The sequence below is a fragment of the Stegodyphus dumicola genome, chromosome X1 (genome assembly GCF_044657685.1).
Source record: "Stegodyphus dumicola isolate Sdum_Otavi_A_Nest chromosome X1, ASM4465768v1".
In the NCBI taxonomy this organism is placed as follows: Eukaryota; Metazoa; Arthropoda; class Arachnida; order Araneae; family Eresidae; genus Stegodyphus; species Stegodyphus dumicola.
This window is the reverse complement of record NC_140780.1, coordinates 151127001-151142219: the sequence shown is the minus strand read 5'-3', so window position 1 is coordinate 151142219 and position 15219 is coordinate 151127001. Positions and strand designations below refer to the sequence as shown.

General features: G+C 30.6%; 1 protein-coding gene across 2 annotated transcripts in view; it reads left to right on the top strand.

Moving 5' to 3' along the window:
- The window catches only part of Esyt2 (extended synaptotagmin-like protein 2), a 147824-nt gene extending 133867 nt beyond the window's left edge, over window positions 1-13957 (top strand). For both annotated transcript variants that reach the window (XM_085808483.1, XM_085808484.1), the window contains exon 21: window positions 10762-13957. In XM_085808483.1, coding sequence (XP_085664609.1) covers window positions 10762-10786 — 25 coding nt within the window. In that variant the 3' untranslated portion in view covers window positions 10787-13957. The remainder of the gene's footprint in view (window positions 1-10761) is intronic.
- Window positions 13958-15219: the final 1262 nt, after the last annotated feature.

The following is a 15219-nucleotide window of genomic DNA, read 5'->3' as shown; positions in this document are numbered from 1 at the left end:
TGGAACTGAGAAAATATATTAACAGCATAAGCTATATCTGGACGAGTACGATTGCAAAGAAATGAGAGACATCCCAAAACATTTCTATAAAGATAATTCATCATTTCAGTCGTTTCTTCTTGTGTACTGGGACTTTGAGACTTTGAGTATTTCACAGCTTTAACTATTGGAAGGGAAGTAATTTGTATTTTAAAAGACTTGAATCGATCAACTATGTCTTCTATATATAATTGCTGATGAATCAAAACACTATTGTTCTCATATTCAAATTCCACACCCAAAAGCTTTCTTGTTTTACCCAAAATTTTCAAATCAAAATGTGAATTCAGGATTTTTAATATCCTTTTAGCCTGAACTTCACTTTTTCCAAACACAACAATATCATCAACATAAACCAACAGAATGACAAAATCTTTAAAACGATAGACACAATTACACCACTCAAACTTGATAAACCCTAGGTTACATAGTGTTCTATCCAACTCGTAATACCATAACCGTCCACTCTGATGCAGACCATACAAGGCTCTATCTAAACGACACACAAAAGTTTCTTTATCTCGCTCTACAAAACCCTGAGGTTGGGACATGTAAATTTCCTCTGATAAAGGAGCCTAGAGATAGGCACTTTTTACGTCGCACTGTATATTTACCCATCCAAGGTGTGCAACTAAAAGAGAGAAAAAGAGCCTTATTACTGAAAAGTTAACTACAGGAGAGTAGGTTTCATCATAGGTATCGTATTTAATTTGCCGATAACCCTGAGCCACTAAACGAGCTTTAAAACGAACGATGTTTCCAAATACGTCACGTTTAATGTTGAAAATCCATCTGCAACCTAGTGGAGTCTTTAGGAAGTGGAACAAGATGCCATACCTTATGCTTTCGCATGTTGGCCATTTCCTCTTCCATTACCTCTATCCATTTAAGCTTTTCTGTGGATTTCATTGCCTGGTTATGTTTCCAAATTCAATTCAAAGTGTTTGGAATTGAAACCTCTAGTCAGCTATCTTGAGTATATGACGTTGAAGGAGTGCCAGTTGGGTGGATTTCACCACTATAAGTATTGCTTCCCTTGAAATCAAACAAGGTAGGATCATACTGAATATTATGCTCAGTGCAATACCTTTCTACATCATTTGGTGATCGTAGTCTTTGATTAGACTCCCTCTCAAAATAGTACACATCCATACGAGTGCTGTCTGGCCTTGGAACAGGTTTACGAAGCCAAGTTACTTGTCTCAATGTAGATTGAGTGTCAGTGCTAGGTATAGAAGAGGGTACACTGGTATCAGTTCTTTCCTCTCAGCTGGAGTATCAGTAGATTGGAACTCTATCCTCTCTTCAGATTCCAAATCAGGAAGGGTGCCCAGTGCAGCTCCACTGCCACTTTTCTGCATTCCAATTGACTCTTTAAAAGTAGCATTTAAGGTTTCTACTACCTTTTGCTCATTTTCCAACCAAATCTTGTACCCTTTTGTTCGTACACTGTACCCAATCAATCGGCCCTTCGTTGCCTTTGGATCAAGCTTAGAATTTCTTTTAGCCTTTGGAATTCCCACATAGGCAATCATTCCAAATGCCTTAAGGTAACGAACTGATGGTTTCCGCTTAGTATACAATTCGAATGGGGTTCTATCTTGGCCCTTATGACAAATTCTATTAAATGAATATGCATCCACTATCATGTAAAATTGCACATACGTTGTTGAGAGCTGTCTGATTGAATCTCTCACAAACTCCATTTTGTTCCGGAGTATATACGTATGTAAATTCGTGCTTTACACCATTTTTATTACAATATGACCTGAATTGTTCATTATCATATTCTCGTCCATTATCAGTCCTAAAGTATTTCAACTTAAGGTTCAAAGATCTTTCAGCACGTGCTATATGCCTTTCAAATACTTCAAACACCTGACTTTTTTCTACAATGGGGTACACTACCACATAACGAGAATATTCGTCAATAAAGGAAATGAAATAATGTTCACTATTCCTACCTGGAATGTTAATAGGTCCCCATATATCAGAAAAAAAAACCCTTTCAAGCAGCCTCTTTACTTGAATACCTTCTAAGGGTCTATAGGAGATTCGTCTTTGCTTATTGATTTGGCAGTGTTCACAAAACAAATTAGGTGAGTGCTTTAACACAGGAAGACCTCGAACTGAATGTCTCTTACTAGTCCTGATAATAGCACCATAATTTATATGACCAAACTGACCATGCCATAATTCACTATTGTTATGCTGAACTGTGGATGCCTCATTTCACAGATTTGCCCCCTTTTTCACTATTTTCGGGAATACATGATAGTTACTTCCTATCAACTTAGCCTTGTACAAAGTTTCATTTTCATCATCAGTAACTTTAATTTGCCCATTTTTACCATAAAATCTCGCTCCATTGATATCCACCTTAGGTCCAGATATTAAATTTCGTCTCAGTTCAGGTGAGTATAAAACATCCTTAAGCAAAATAACTATATCCCCAAATTTCCTTTTAACAGTACCCTTCCCATGAATTGGAAAAGTTACCCCATCAATAGCTACTAGCATATTCTCATTCTTCACAGGAGAAAAAGTATCGTACAATTCACGATTTTTACAAAAATGATGAGATGCAGCAGTATCAAAAATCCAACTATCATCATTTTCCTCCAAATTGTTAACATTAGCTTGAGCTATAAAATGGGACTGAGCATGGGAATTATTTTTACCTTTACACAACTTGGGTTTATTCTTACACTTAGGAGATGTTTTATTACTACTAGATACAGCTGAGGAAACAGAAGAAGCAGGCGAGGGTGATCTGGAAAAATTACCTTTCACTCTATAAGTATTTTTGAATATGACCAGGACGGCCACATTTATAACACTTGAGCCCTTTAATCTGCTTAAATTTGGGTTCACAGTGAGTACTTTGAACTTCTATAGTCTTATTGGAATTTTCCCTATCTATCTCTCTTAAATTAAGACTCATTTCCTCTGCTAGTATTTCAAGTTCAACATTTTTAAATATGAACTTTTCATCTGGCCACCTCAAAACATTCTGAACTACTTGATCATATTTATCTGGAAGGAACCTAAGAAACTGAAAACATATGTATACATCTCTTACAGCCTGATTAATATCAGCCAATTGTTCAATTACCTGTTTTAATCTAGAAGAAAAGAAACTAATACTTTAATTTGGCTTAATTTTAAATTAAAAAACTCTGAAAACAAGGACATATGTCTTGATCGATAATCTGGCTGAAAGTATTTGGCAAGCGTATTCCATGCAACTACCGGGTCATCAATTTGACTTATCAAATTTCTATATTCAGGGCTTACATTCATATAAATTAAAGATAATGCCAAATGACTTCTATTTTGATAGTCGGCAACAATTTCTTTTGTAATACCCTTAACATCATTTAAATCAGGACATTTTTCAATACCTTTGACCAAAAGCCATGCATTTTTCTCATTTAAGACAAACTTCATATCTTTAGACCATGTAAAATAATTACATGCCTCAAGTTTAGCAATATTATGCATAACATTAACAGTAGCCATATTTGAATTTCAACAAAAACCACCCTCCAGTCTCTTAAGTCCTAAATTAACTTTAAACTTCAAAAGTCTGCAATAAAGATAACTCGGGCTGGGCCCATAACCAAAATGATACAAAAGCAAAGTTTAAAGTTTATAAAATTAAACATTTAGCAGCAGTAGCAATAAAAGCACCCTAAGGTTATGTGTTGTGCAGACATTGAAGACAATAAAAGGTTTCAAACTTAACCAATTTATTAACAATATATATAAAAAAAAAAAAAAAAAAAAAAAAAAAAAAAAAAAAATAAGAACACAATGAATAAATTTAAACAATATCAGTAACTTAGAAATTATAATATAACCATCATTATAAAAAATTTCATATATTAAATAATATTTTACCTGGTCTCCAAAATACTAGCATTCAATACGTGAAGAACATATCCTAAACAGAAATTATGTGGTTTCAAATGAAATTAGCTACACTATCAATAGGTCCACGCTTAATGATCAAGAAAGCACCTGAAAAATTAAATTAAGTCCTTGGGAGCACTTAAATCTGGCCTAACTCTGCTCACTGTAGTTGAACACAAGGAATCATAGCCCAGTAAAACATCGCTGCTAACTTGTGTTAAGTGCCACCTTCATGAAGAACATGGATGCCGCCCACGGCAGTCACTCACATTGTAGCTTCTTTTGAGAATCCAGGAAAACTCATCTTGTAGACTGAAGCCAAGGAACTTATTCGGGAAATGTCATCTTGTAGACAGGAACCAAGGAACTTATTCCGGAATAGTCATCTTGTAGACTGGAACCAAGGAAATTATCCCCGGACTGCACGCATCGCAAGATGTCTTTCAATAGGGGCTGGAAACCGCACACCCAAGAGCCAAGAAAGCAGGAACTAGAAGGAATGAGCCAGAGCGACGCGAGATACTTATACAGTCAAAAGTCGTTAATCAGGACTCGTCAGGCGATTCCGGATTATAGATCATCAGTTTAAATCTAGTAAAATGGCGTGGAGAAATTATAAAATAAAAAATATGAAACCGTAATTTACGAAATAAAGAACAATTATGATCTAAAGGGCATCAAAATTAACAACAACAACAAAAAAAAAAAAAAAAAAAAAGCTTAATATTTATTTATTTACTTTATTAAACATTTCTTTCAATGTAAGCTGTTTAAGATGCTTCGTTTTTTTATGTGATAATACATTCTCTTTAATTCCATAAACAGACATAATTTCTTGTTCAGTTAAAGTTAAGTCCTATAATTGCTGTGTCGAGAATATCGACTAATTTGTCAATCGAAATTTTTTCGTTTTCAATAACGTCTGTGACTTTCTTCGCTATCGGAAGCGAATTATAATGACGAGGCATTTGATTTAAATCATATCAAAGACGGAGTACATCGAGAGGAAATACCACATTTAGTAAGCAATTATAAGCCAAATAAAATAAAAACATCTGCCCTTAAGATAAGTATAGTGTTGACAGATCAACTTCCAATTCATTGTGCTGCTCCGCGGCGTTAAAGATAAAGTTTAGATAAACAAACATTAAAGTTTAGATAAACAAAGGATATGCCTTTATCCATTTTTTTGCAGCAATTCCACTTTTTGTGTAATGGACTCCGAAAGATACTTTCGCTTTGTATATCCTTTACATATTAGTAAATATATATCGGAAATTCTATTTGAAATAATCGAAAGTTCAAGCTTACTTTTATAAAATTGCTCTAACAGTCTGCAAAAAATAATAAGCCGGATCCAATTCGAAGATTAAGGAACAACGCAATCTGCAACATTAACTGAAATAGATAATTAGATAATTTTAGCTTAGCTTATCTCGTCCGTTATACATTAAATGAGCATTCGTAAACGTATTTTGCGCACGCGCACACGTAAATTCGCAGCTGTAAAGGTCTTACACGCATGGGTCAAAGCGACGCATGCACAGAAAGTTTGTAGCTTTGAGGTCCGGATTATAGATCATTCCGGATTGTGGTTATCCGAATTAACGACTTTTGACTGTACCAGAAGTAGGCATGACGTCATCTCACGGCAACCAATCAGCTATCGGCACGACTCGGCTTTCCAGATGACGTAACATCACGTTTCGTTTTTGCATCTTAATTAGGCTGAAACAGTCCGTTCTCAACACAAACAGTAGCAGTGAAAAAAGAAGTAGTAGTAACTACTATATCCCTTTAAAAATAAGAACTAAGCCTAATAAATATTTCAAGGAGGAGAGATGATGCAGAAAAAGGGTTACAATAAGTCATATTTTCCAACAAAAATCTAGTGTATGTCACACATATGCACGCCCGCTGGAAGGTTAAATATGAGAATTTCATGAAGTTACAAGAAACTTTGGTTGAGCAGGAATTCAGGTCAAAGATCTCGAAAATTTTACTATCCTCCTATTGAAAATTGCTTAATAATACACTTAAAGTGCCCTTAATAAGGCATTTTGAGGTTGAATTTACTTCTGGTTATTGCAGAAATATCTTTTATTTGAAATAATTCAGGTAAATTGGCAGATTGTGTGAGCAAAATTGGCTTGGAAAAAAGACTTAAGAAATAAACATGTTAATAAAGGTTGACAATGAAAAAAGGTAAAAATGTAACTGAAAATAAAGAGAAGTCCAGAAAATTTTCATTTTTGTGTAGTAGATACTTGCTCCAGATCATGTTAACATTTATATAAATTAGTAATGCTGCTATTTTTACGAATGTTGGACTGTTGCTTACAAGTGATCCTCAAACAAAAGATGGGATTAGTTTATTAATTACAACAAAACATATTCAGTCTGTCTGTCTAAAGAGCAGGCTTAGAGAAACTGACTTATATTTATTTTGCACATGGAGAAGGCCTGAAATGGAGTTAGTCTCAGTCTTTGAGAACAGAAGCTGATCAACAGACACGTTTTTTTACCTGTATAAGAACACCTAGTAACTAGACGAGAAATACTGTTTCAGCTATTTCCATAGCTAAAAGTGCAGAAAAGAACTGTCACAAAATGAAACATATTGCTAATGTAAATACAGAATAGACTGTCTTATTATAAAATTATGGTGGGTTTCTCATATTTGTTAGAGAATTTTTGGAAAAAAGCATTTAAGAGTTAAGTTATCTGAATTTTCTATTACAGTACTACCTATTTTATAGTACTGCTTTGCCGATTGTTTGGTCACGGTTTATCAAGAGCTCAAAGTAGAATAAATTGCTTTAGCTCAGTTTACTAACAAGAAGTATCATAGTACCACTGAAATAGTTGGTGCTGTAATAATAATGAAATACCTTTGCTTTTGATACCAAATGTCCTTCTCTTAATACAGTTCTATTTCCTTTATTTTCGCGATTTTTCCCTTTTCAAAAGTATGGGAAATAGCGAAAATCATTCTGTCATTTGGATATCATCTATAGAAGCGAATTTCTCTTTTAATAAAGGTCTTGATAAGGGACAATTTAAAAGATTTATCTTTTATATCTTAATGCATATTATATCATTTCATAAAGTTTTTTGTAGTTATTTTAAATAAGAAGTAAGATTAGGAACTTGTTTTGTGTATCTTAACAATTTTTTTTTTTTATTAAATTGGCAAATTCAGAGATGTAGAGAAAAATTATTGAGGAAAAAATTGATTACATGAAGGAAAAGGAATTATTTTCTTCAAATGAATATTGATGAAGATGTTAACAAATTAGCTGATATTTTAGAAAGATGGTTCAGAAACTAAGATGAGCATAGATTATTTATTGAAGTAAATGAACTTAGAAAAATAAATAAAGGAAATGAAATAAATAAGCATAAATATCCAGAAAAATTGGAGTTAAAATGACATGAATATTTTGTAATGTTATCTTTTAATGTACAGTTGTTCTAGTAGCTTTGTAAAACATGTATACAAGTTATATATGTATTCACCTGTTGCTTTAAACTGCAAAAATTTATTTGATTATAAATTTAGTACTGATGTTATTAACAAATATTTTTTAAAATGAAAGAAATTTTTAATAATAACCATATAACTTTTTTGAGATATGTGGTGCTACACTGTTAGGAAATATTGAAAGAATACTTTTAAAATCTCATGTAATTTGAATGATTTTGAAATTAAAAGATATGAAACTTTCATTACAGCTTTATTTTGTTGTCTTAAAAATGCAGAATTACCTATTTCCAGAAAAAATAAATTTAAATAAGAACATGGAAAATTTAATACAGAATGGAGTGGGAAAAGGTTGGTGTGAGGTTCCTCCTTTGATAAACAATAATAATAATTATTATATGAGTTGCACTTATAAGATTAGTAGGTAAGTTATCCATTTAATCAATCTATTCAGCAATATTATGCTACTGAAGACAGGTTTGCCACGCTACCGGGAAAACTGGAAAAAGTCAGGGAATTCGAAAATTGACCAAAAAATTCAGGGAAAAGTCAGAGAATTTAAATATTTTAGTCAAAATCTGGAAAAGTCAGAGAATTTCATACAGCGATTCCCCCCAAAAAGCAAGTTTTGTGCCAAGGTTGGAAGCGATCACTTTCTTGGCAATTAATGTATCTCGTGAGTGCCATTTGGGCAGCTGGGATAGAGCCAATTTTCGCAGTTCCAATTAGATTGTCTTTGAGAGAGGCAAAGCAAGTTTCCAGTAACCTCGAGAATGTTGCATGTTGACCTAAATAAAATACTTATTCTCGTATAAAACAAAATCGGTTTAATCCTAGTATACGGTACTGTGGAAGTTAGAATCAAAGAATGTGTATTGTTAAGGAAAACTTCCCTGCAACAGGAGTTGCTTCGTTCCAATGTAGAAGGAAACAGCTGCGCATGTGCGAAATATCTGTCGCCAAATCTTGAAGCCAGTGTTGAAGTTCGAAGGTCATGTTATCAAGAGTTCATAAAATGAATATCGTTTAAAATTTCTTTAAACTTTAAAGCAAAAGAAAATTTATTTTTGCGCAAGTAAATTAATGGATTAGTTATTTTGAGGGGGGAACTATGAAAATCCGTGTTTAAATTATTGCGAAAAATCAAATGTTTTGTCAAAGAATGTTTCTTCTTAACACGTGTTCCTCAATTTCCTATACACATCGCTGAGAGCGAAATTCTGACCGCCAGTTTGCGTCGCCAAATCTCTTGGCAAATTTTCCCTCCGCTTGCTAGCAGCGTAATAGCATTACGTCTATGGAACCTTTCTTTCTTATATAGACGTTCTTTGGTTAGAACACAGAGTATAATGACACAGAGTACTTTGGTTAGAACACGTATCATTATACTTTGTGGGTTAGAATAACCTCCATATTCTATTCTAATCTCCATGTACAGTACATATGGGATTTGGCAACATTATGATGAGCAGTAAACGGGTCATTTTTGTGTTGCCGACAATTTTCAAAGTCATTCCAAGGCCTTGGCGTATATTAGGATTTTATGGCAAAATGTTTTAAACTTTTTTTTTCTTTTTAATGTACGGTGCATACAAGATTTGGCGACATTATGATGAGCAGTAAAGGGTCATTTTGGTGTTGGCAACAATTTTCAAAATCGTGCCAAGGCCTTACCGTATACTAGGATTTTACCACAAAATCTTTTAAACGTTTTTTTTTTTTTTGTCCTTTTTAATAAATGCCTTATTTGTCATTTTGCAGTAAAATAAAAAAATAGTAATCAGTTACATAGGCTAACCATTAAATATAACTATATTCACTAAAATATTGTTTATTATTCTAATTCAATTTTTTAAGAAATTATCTTTATTTTTATGTTATTCATATCATTTAATGTTGTTTCTTCCCTCTAAATTTATTTATTATTAGTAAATAATACTTTCAAATTTCAGGAAATTTTCTTTGGTATAATCCTGAAATTAATTCTAGCAGTGTGATGACGTACCATCATGAATTTTAATGCACATATTTTTTGCTTATGTATGCTGCTGAATAAATATAAAATACCTGAATTTATTTAAAAATATCATTAAATGTATTTCTTTCTTTCGTTTAGCTGCAAAATGTCTGGGAAAAAAAAAAAAAAAAAAAAAAAGACATTTTAATCCAGGTTAGGCAGATTCTAATCTCAATCTTCAATGGAGAAAACAATTCACATTATAGTTAAAAATAGTAATGCTTTGGGGGATTATATTTATATAAGTCATATGTAATTGGCAAATTTTTTTGTTCTCAGTTAATACCAGAATGAATTTACCTCTTAGCACAGCCAACCTGCATTACGCGAATAGACTGGAATTTTCTTAAAACACACCTGGAAAAACCTGGAAAAGTCAGGGTATTTCATTCTCCTGTTTGAGTAGCAATCCTGTGAAGAGCTTATGATAAATTTTAATATTACACAAAATTATCTTCTGTAATATTAAGTATGGCAGCTATATTGTGCTTTTGGTAATTGCGATGCTTGTGTAAAATTTAACACTTTTATATTATGAAGATTTATGATAAATTTTAATATTATACAAAATTCTGTTCTTTAATATTATGTATAGGAACTATTTTGTGCTTTTGATAATTGCAATGCTTGTGTAAAATTTTATTGAATGATGTGTTAATAAAAAGTTCCATGAAGCAATTTTTCTATTCTTATAAGAATAATTCTGATGTAGGTTAATTTGTGCATAAAGTTTATGCAAAGGTATTTTTTTTGTTGTTGTTTGTTTGTTTATGATCTGTGTTGATTTTGGAATTATGTCCAGTAATATATAATGTATAATATTATTGAGAATTGAAAAGTATTTCCTGTGTTACTCAAAAAGTCTACCCATATACCATGATTTCTTCAGGTAAAGGATTTGACTAATTGAGACATATTAGAATTTGTTTTGAGTATGTTTTGTTTTCAGAAAACATTCAGGGTGTGAAAATTTTTGAGATACCAAAGTTCCTCTGTGTTTAATCATTATAATCAAATTTAAGAGCAGTATTAGAAATTCTAATAGCTGTTAAGTGCTGTTTATACCAACTTGTTAAGTGCTGTGGTATGTTTCAAATGTTTAAAATGTTGTGGTATGTATTTGTAAACATGAAGTCATTCAAATGAATGTGAAGTTTCATTATCAAGCTTTGCTGTATCCTTTAATTTCTTATGTGTTCTAATATATTTAGACTTCTAATATATTAGAAAATTTTTTTATATATAAGCGTTGTTGAAGGTAGAAGAACATTTTTGTATGTATAAGTAATATGGTTCTCTTTTTCAGGTATGACCTTGATGCTCTTGAATAGGCAGCCTGTTAACTGAGTTATGAAGCATAAAACATATATCTAAATGTGAAGCATACTTGCACTTCATCTTTTGTTATTAATCTCATTTCTGTTATATTTTTGTATAAATCATATTTTTATTTTTTAAGTACCAAAAGACTATTCCATAGCATTTTCATACCTACCTTTTTGACTTCCTTGTAGCTGACTCTATAGATTATTATTATCTTTTTAATATTTAAACCACATATAAGTTATAGTGAACCCTGTACTTTAAAAGTATTTGCTATTAAATTCATATTTCTTGCTTACTCTATTCTTCCCTTCCTTCAGATTATTGTATTTTTCTGCTTGTACTGTTTTATATTGCTGGTATAATAGATGATTTACAGTAATAGTTAAATTATAAGGAAATGATGAATTTAAAATTTTCCTTGAAAGCACTGTCATGTTTTAGAAATATGTGAAGAATTCATTTAAAGCTCTTATGTAATGTTTTCTTGCTCTTCACTGTCTATAATTTTGAAGTCTAGAGCAACAGTGCCATTTGCAGATTGACATTTTTTAATATACATAAGGGAAGTCCCTGTGTGTGTATAATTCATATGTCCAATTACTGTGTGAGGAATATTTTATATATGTGTATTCATGTGATGAAATATATTTATGCTGTGTTCTTGTAATAATCTTTGTTCCGTTATGTCCCTCCCCTCCTTTTTTGCCTTGAAATTTTTTAAGAGATAAAGCTAAAATGACTCTGAAATGGAAAATTTTTTTATATATTACTGTAGAAAATGTTTTCCTTTATAACTGTCATTTTTTAAAAGCTTTTTAAATGCAGGGATTTTTCTTTATTTTCGTTATGAAAATTTGAACTGATGAATTTGAGTGATGTGCTCCAAAGACTAAATTGAAATCGTACAAGTGTTTCTGCATATGTACAAAGTATATGTAATGTAATCATGTAAAGTTAGTGATTATGTCAACTTTCTCGTTGATTTAAATTGTTGTGAATCTGTAGTTGATATTGTTGCTGTTATGGTTGCTATTTTGAGCACAAGCCTTTCATATGCTTCTAGTCAAGAACAAATTTGTAGGTGTGATTGCGGAGAAATTTTATTATTGAGCTGTACATATGTTATTTTTTTCTGCATTCTATGATAAATGTTAATATTATCACTAATCCTAACACAAATGCATTTATATTTATTCCTTCCCAATCCTGCAGCAATTTGAGAATTTAATGAAATTATTATTTCATATAGATGCTTTTGTTACAAGTACATTTAAACACATTTATAGGCACAATTTAAGAGAAAACAATTTTTTATAAATTTATCATATATTTAAAGCTACATTTTTAGGTATTTAAAAAGAAAGCAAGTTTTGTGAATTTTATAATGTAGAATTTTGTGGCTATTATGCATATTTTTTACATCATATTAATGATAAAATATGGTAAACAATGTAGAAAACTGATACAATTAATTCTTTATCATGAAATATTGCATTGGTGTGATAGCTTATTTGTGAAATATGAAAAAGTTTGTCGATGCCATATATTTAAACTATTTTATATTTTAAGTTTTATTTATTTTCTTGAAAACATGTATTTCCTTATACAAAAGTATTGGAAATCTTTTAAAATGCAGTCTGTGATTATATATTTTATTAGTTTAAATTGTGAAGATTTATTAACTCCCTTCTGTAATATAGTTAAAATGGGAGAGAAAAGTACTTGTTCAGTTTTTTATTTTTAATATTATGTAGTTTTTGTGCGTAGATTTCAGAATGTAATAAATTATTAAAATATTGTATAGTTTTTATGCTTAGATTTAAGAGTGTAATAAATTGTTAAAAATATTGTATAGTATTTATGCTTAGATTTCAGCATATTAAGTCCATAAAAAGCTAAATGTTATGTATTGTCATTGAAAAGGAGGTGTGAAGTCAAATTTCATTTATTAATGATTAATTAGTGAAGAATAAATTTACATTTTAGATATTAAAAAAAATTCTCAAGTAACTTATCGTGCTTATTGACACTAATTTTGTCATCACTGAGAGTTCTGAAGAATCTGACTCTTGATATGTAATACTTAACTACAGAAAGGGAGGATGTGCCTTTTTAAACCTTGTATAGGAAATAACAAAGGGTTGTAAACAGATTGCAGGGGTATTATTTTGCCGAGTTTTGGTTTACTACAGGATAACAGATCTTTGTGTTTCTCATTCATTTGAATATTTGTAGAGTGACTAATGAATAACATTTTCTTAAAAAATAAACTGTTTTATTCGGTTTATATTGAATTACTTAGTGTTATTACTGATCTCTGGCAAACTTAGTATAAAGTATGAATTTGAGAAAATTTTCATTATTAAATAATGCATATTTATGATTTGTATCTACTAGTCAATGTATTAAGTTATTTTAATTTTAAATTTGTTATAATTCTCTATCAGATTTTGCTTGATAATAAGTCAAGTTGTAGTACCTGTATTTAAGTACAGTGACATTAAGTGTATAAATTTAAGTGGACTGTTTTCCTTTAATTTCCTAATATTTATGATATTGATGGTTAAAACTTAAAATACAATATTTTTTACATCCAATGTTTTGTCTTGATCTTAAACAAAGTGCACTGCAAAACGTTTGTGTTCATTTTATTTCTCATGTTCTTTTATAATATGCTTAGTGGAAGTTATATTTTGCTTTGAAATGCGAGAAAAACAAAATGAATTAAGTATGTAGGTATTTTTAGATTTCCATTATGTATTATCAGTTTTAAAAACCAACTGATTTATTTTTTGGAAAGTTTGAAAGTATCTCTAAACTGTTCATTATATATGTTATCCTTTTCAAAATAAATTGTAGGTCATCATTGCATTGTTTTAAGTTTATTTTAGTGTATAAATTAAGTAAATAGCGAATGTATTTTATTTTATCAAAGTATATTGCATTTATTGCATTTTCCTCTGTATTTAAATCTTCTTGTAAACAGAAACATAAACTTTTTGTTCAGTCAGTATATGTATTCCTACACATTGCTTATGAAGAATTATAAGTTTTCTCTCCCCCCTCTTTTTTTACAGCTATGATTTTATTTTGTTATTATGACAGTTTTTTCTTTGCAAATGTGTGTTTTATATGTTCATACATTTTTAAAAGAAAATAAATAAATTTAAGCTGAACGATTTTCCATTTTCACTTAGACATCAAGAGCACATATTTCTTAATCCAGATATATATATGACAAAAAGTAAGAAATTTAGAACCAATTTCATAAAGACGCAAAGGAAGTGAAATTCAACACCATTAAATTTCAAAATACCATGTAAAATAAGAATTAAAGAAATGTAAAATAGTATAACATCAAAATTACAAAACCAGAAAAATACAAAAGAAGAGGAATTCAGTCAAATCTGATATAATGTTATCAAGAGCAAGATATATCAGATTCAACTGCACCCCCTTCCATTTGAAAATCATTGCATTTCTGTAATCCAAAATTAGCCGATGAACCATTTCAAATTGTTTAATTGTAATTGTTCACCCAAAAATTTTGAAGTCCTCCCCAACGCAGTGTAACTAAAATTCGAAGTCCAGTAAAGCAACTGAAATTCCTTAGACACATTTAACTGAAAATAGAACTTAAATAATACTAACTCATTGTTTGCAGAGTCAGTCCATTAGAGAGAAACTAATATTTTGATATTTCATAAAATAGGTTTTAAATTCATAAATTTTAATACTTCATAAAATATTATATTTTAATATGTCTCTAACAGATTGACTCTACGAACAATGAGTAAGTTTTGTATTATTTCAGTTCTATTTTCAGTTAAAAGTAACTAAGTAATTTCAGTTGCCTTATTGGACTTTTACTTATGCTGCGTGGGGGAGGATTTCAAAATTTTCAGGTTAACTGTTATAATTAAATACTTGGGAATAGTTCAACAGCTAATTTTGGATTACAGAAACACAGTGATTTTCAGTTGGAAGGGGGTGATTGGGTCTCATATATATTCCCCTCTTCATAACGTTAGATTTTGACTGAATTCCTATGGTTTCATAATTTTGAGGTTTTACTATGTCGCATTTCTTTAATTCTTATTTTACATATTTATAGGGAGTTTTGAAATTTAGTGGTAATTAATTTCATTTCTTTTGGGTCTTTGCGAAATCGGTACTAAATTTTTTACTTTTTGTATATGTACTGATTAATTTTCAGCAACGTATTGCACAAAAATACTTAAAATAATTTGTTTTTAAATACTACCAGTTTATTAATTTTATTCGGAGAAGATAGGTTAGACCTTCAAATTTTAAGAATGGAATTTTATTCATTTTCGTTCTGACTTTTATTCTTGCATATGAGAACCGATTTTGACAAAATATTTTTAATGGACTCAAATATGTGAATGGAATGCAAAGGAGATTTTCATAATGTTGT